General features: G+C 43.5%; 1 protein-coding gene across 1 annotated transcript in view; it reads right to left on the bottom strand.

The window, feature by feature from the left end:
- Nucleotides 1-121: 121 nt before the first annotated feature.
- The window catches only part of snapc4 (small nuclear RNA activating complex, polypeptide 4), a 32,389-nt gene continuing 27,426 nt past the window's right edge, over nt 122-5,084 (bottom strand). The window contains exon 25 of the mRNA XM_056745292.1: nt 122-482. Within this exon, the coding sequence (XP_056601270.1) occupies nt 396-482 (87 nt within the window). The 3' untranslated portion in view covers nt 122-395. The remainder of the gene's footprint in view (nt 483-5,084) is intronic.

Below are 5,084 nucleotides of genomic sequence, written 5' to 3'. Positions count from 1 at the left end.
AAATATCATGATCTTTCAATCCGTGGTAAAAATCAGTAACTTGCAGTGCTTCGTTGACACAGAATATTTCGATTTTATAATACTTTGGTTCAACATAAATAATCATTCAAAATAAAACGACTCTAGAAAACATTTTATTAAAAAAATGATCACTAATTATAATAACAGAAACAATAACTCATATACACAATGATTTACGAATAATTTAACAGTGGTTATGAGCTTCAGGTTAGCTAGAACATATTTTGAATGTTCTCATCAAAACATTGAATATGAGATTGCTTAACAGTTTCTCTGCGCAACATTTCAATATTTAAAAAAATGTGTTAATAGAAATAAATCGTATATTAACTGTAACCAATACTCTGACGATAAATCTGAATAAGTGAGGAATCTTATCTAACTGTACTTTGGCTTTTTTTGGTGTGGAACTCTGAGAAATGCACTGCCGATGCTTTTTCACTGGTGTTAAGCTCAGTCCTCTGAAACAGAAACAAAAAAAATAAACCATTACAAACAACCAACCAACTTGGTTACTCATCCTTGGGTTGTTCCTTGGGTTGTTCCCTCTTTATTCTTCAGAGCCAAAACAGATAAAAAAATATGGATTGAGTGGATTGTGCCTTATTTATGTTGATTTCATAACACGGACGAGAGGGATAGAAGTCTAGAGCGCTGCATTACACTGCATTGATTTGTACTGGGATGACAGTCAATTGGCCATCAAAACACACACAAAAAATCTCTTATTTTTTTAAGAGTGGAACTGCCAGTCAGCTGTGAACAAGACTGACTTCATCCATGCGTTTGCCAGCCAGTCTGAGATTCACATTCTTGGTCTTACTGAGACTTGGATTCGTCCTGAAGACTCAGCCACACCCGCTGCTCTCTCCATAAACTACTCCTTCTCTCACACTCCCTGCCAAACTGGAAGAGGAGGAGGCACAGGTTTGCTTATCACCAATGATTGGAAATATTCCACACTATCTTCCCTATGCAACAACTATTTGAATACCATGCTGTTAATATCACTTTTCCCACTCAGCTCAGCGTTGTTGTAGTTTACCGTCCCCCAGGTCCTCTTCAGGACTTCATTGAAGAGTTAGATGTGCTGCTTTCATCATTTCCGGAGGATAGCTGCCCTCTTGTAGTCCTTGGGGACTTCAACATCGACCTGGAGAAACCCTATGCTTCTGACTTCCACACCCTCACCGCCTCGTTCGACCTCACCCGCCTCCTCACAGCCAGTACTCATAGATCTGGTAACCAGATGGATCTCATCTACATCCGTAACTGCACCACAGATAACATTCAAGTCACACCTCTTCACATCTCGGACCACTTATTCATCACTTTCAACATGCTCCTTCCTACATGCACTACACCAACACCACCACCCGTTCATTTTAGACGGAACCTTCGCTCTCTCTCCCCTAGCACACTCTCTGCCAGAGTGACATCCTCTCTTCCCTCAAACTTTGCTTCTCTAGATGCTGACACTGCCACCGACACCTTATGCTCAACACTTACATCCTGTCTAGATAACCTTTGTCCTCTGTCCTCCAGACCGGCTCGTGCCACTCCCCGCTGCCCCTGGCTGTCTGACATCATCCGTGAACAACGTAGTTGTAATATGTCTCAAGACATGGAAGGAAGGAGGCGGGAACCGGCAAACATTTAAACAAACATTAATTAAAGTAATAGTAACCGTAACCCCTCACGGCCGACCGCCGGCGAACATAACACAAATACAAATACAAATACAAACATAAATATGTTCGGGCCCGGTCCTCTCTCCCGTACCTTCTGTCAGCTCGTTCTTTTATGCTTCCAATCTCCACCGTCAGAAATGCGGAGCCGGTGTGCGCACAGCTGATAGCCATTATCACTCACGCCACGGGCCCCGCCCCTTTGTCTGACGGCTCTTGCCACGCCTTCCTCGCTACAGTAGTACACTCAGGGCTGCTGAAAGGAAATGGCGCAAGACCAAGAACCCTCCTCTTTCTCTGCTAGTGTTACCACAGCAAAAAATGTCTTTCTATACCACCAAGGTAAGCAATGCATCTAACACTCGACAGCTTTTCAAGACATTTAACTCTCTTCTTTGCCCCAATCCTCCCCCGCCCACTTCATCATTGACTGTGGAAGACTTTGCTGTATTTTTCACTGACAAAACATCATCCATCAGCAAACAATTCTCGGTACCTCAGACCTTGGGAAACAGCTCCCACACTTCAACCATCGAACTCTCCTCTTTCACCCAACTTAAGGACACTGAAGTCACCAGGCTTCTCTCCAGCCACCCGACCACCTGTCCCCTTGACCCTATCCCCTCCGATCTCCTTCAGGACATATCCAGCTCGCTCACACCTGCACTCACACATATCATCAACACCTCCCTGCTCACCGGCACTTTTCCATCCACATTCAAACAGGCCCAGGTCACGCCCCTACTGAAGAAACCAACATTGGACCCTTCTACTCCCGACAGTTACAGACCTGTCTCTCTCCTCCCATTTATAGCAAGTGTCTTCCTACCTGTTCCAGAATAAACTACTGGATGACAAGCAGTCTGGCTTCAAAACAAACCACTCCACTGAGACGGCATTGCTATCAATCACCAGATACTGCTAGCAACCCTGTCATCACTAGGAATCACAGGCTCTACCCTCCGCTGGTTCAAATCCTACCTCTCCGACAGATCCTTCAGGGTGTCATGGAGGGGCTCGCTGTCCACGGCTCACCACACGATCACTGGGGTCCCTCAGGGGTCGGTGCTTGGACCGCTGCTTTTTTCCATCTACACGACATCACTGGGACCCATCATACAGGCACATGGCTTCTCATATCTCTGTTATGCCGACAACACCCAGATCTACATCTCGTTTCACCCAGACGATACCACTGTAGCAGCTCGCATTACAGCCTGCCTCGAGGACATCTCAGCTTGGATGAAAGACCATCACCTCCAGCTGAACCCTGCCAAGACCGAACTACTCGTGTTTCCGGCACACCCTACGGTCCAACACGATTTCAACATCCATCTTGGCAATACCACAATCACCCATTCCAAAACAGCCAGGAACCTCGGAGTCATATTTGATGAACAGCTGCCCTTCAATGATCACATTGCAAAGACAACACGGTCATGCCGATATGCCTTATTCAACATTAGAAAGATCAGACCATATCTCACGGAGCATGCGGCACAACTCCTTGTCCAGGCCCTGGAAATCTCAAGGTTGGACTACTGCAATGCTCTCCTTGCTGGTCTTCCTGCAAAGGCTATCAAACCACTTCAGCTGGTTCAGAACGCAGCAGCACGCCTCGTCTTCCAACAGCCCAAAAGGGCTCACGTGACTCCACTTTTCATCTCTCTTCACTGGCTACCGGTTGCAGCCCGTATCAGATTCAAGTCACTAATGCTTGCCTACAGGACTATCACTGGATCTGCACCGGCTTACTTCCACACTCTCCTGCACTCCTACACCCCATCAAGATCCCTGCATTCAGCAAACCAGCGGCGGCTTGTATTGCCTTCCCATAAGGGCAGTAAATCGCTCTCCCGCTCTTTCTCATTCACAACTCCCTCCTGGTGGAACATTTTTCCTATCTCTGTCCGTTCAACCACATCTCTCACAACATTTAAAAAACTACTTAAAACCCATCTCTTCTGTGAATACTTGACAAACAAATGAAAAAAAATACACTAACCCTTTCTCTCAACAGGTAGTGGTCTAGCTTTTGTTGAAACCAGTAACTTTGTATTGGCACCTAATGTATTATGGCTCCTGTATGAACTATCGCTTATTGCTCCTAAACTCTTTGCAAGTCGCTTTGGATAAAAGCGTGTGCTTAATGTCTAAATGTAAATGTAAATTTCTATATACTCCGGAAAACCGGAGTTCATTTAGAAGGGTCTTAGCATCTAGTTTTGAGAAAACATTTGTAAATTGTGTGTATAAAATCGGTTTTGGGCATTAGCCTGTCGCTAATAGATGACATCTGTCTGATGTTGTTTAAACTAGGGAGATCCCTGGTTTAAAGTAATAGTGAAAGTGATGTGATGTAAGGCCAAGTATGGTGTTCCATATTCAGAATTTGTGCTCTGCACTTAACCCATCCAAGCGCACACACACAACAGTGAGTAACACACACACCGTGAACACACCCAGAGCAGTGAGCAGCCATTGCTGCGATACCCTGGAAATGGCAGAGATTCAAGAGGGTGATAAAAACAACAGATTTTAAAGTAAAATTGAGAAAAAAAATTGTGCATTCTGCCTTTTTGTTATCATGAATAATGATAACAGTCAAATATTAAGTAAAATTTAACCTTAACTCTTTCCCTGCCATTGACGAGTTATCTCCTCATTAACAAAAAACGTTCGGTGTTTGTACTGTTGTACAGCTGGTGGCTCTGTTACACACCTTTGGAAAAAGTACACAATCTCTGAACCTAGAACGTATATTTTATTTGTTTTTAATGATTGTTCTGAGTGTAATCTGGGTGAAGTCTTTGACCAAAAAATTTAATTTATCTCAACGGTTTAATCAAAGTGATTAATTTTCGAAGAAACCTACCCAGATCTAAGGAGTGATAAAAAAAGAACAAATGAAGACAGAAGAATACAGTGTCTTGTTCTTGGGAAAACAATAGAAGCAATTTACGCAATAAAAGAACAATGCATATGTGCAGTAAAAACTGGTCTCAGTCAGCCTATACCAGTAGATGAAGCTAAGATTTGTTGGGGGGGGTAGGAAAGTAGAAAAAAAGTAGAAGACTGTACTAATGGATTAGATGTTGACAGAAGAGATGTGTTTTTAGCCCGATTCTTAGAGACAGCTACAGAATCCGCTGATCTTATGGCAAGAGTGATTTCGTTCCAGAGTGATGGAACGATCTCCCTCTTGCCGTAGAATAGATAGGGCAGAGAAACAGATGAAATATGAATATTACAATTTTATTCTGTTGATGTTCTACATTCTGTATTACACTGTCCAAACCAGATGTGATGGGACCTTGCAATGCATTATAAAAGGAATATTTAAGGTTGCCTGCTGTCAATGGGTTAATATTACTC

The sequence above is a fragment of the Triplophysa dalaica genome, chromosome 4 (genome assembly GCF_015846415.1).
Source record: "Triplophysa dalaica isolate WHDGS20190420 chromosome 4, ASM1584641v1, whole genome shotgun sequence".
NCBI classification, from domain to species: Eukaryota; Metazoa; Chordata; class Actinopteri; order Cypriniformes; family Nemacheilidae; genus Triplophysa; species Triplophysa dalaica.
Note: the sequence above shows the minus strand (reverse complement) of the source record. Positions and strands in the feature narration are given on the sequence as shown.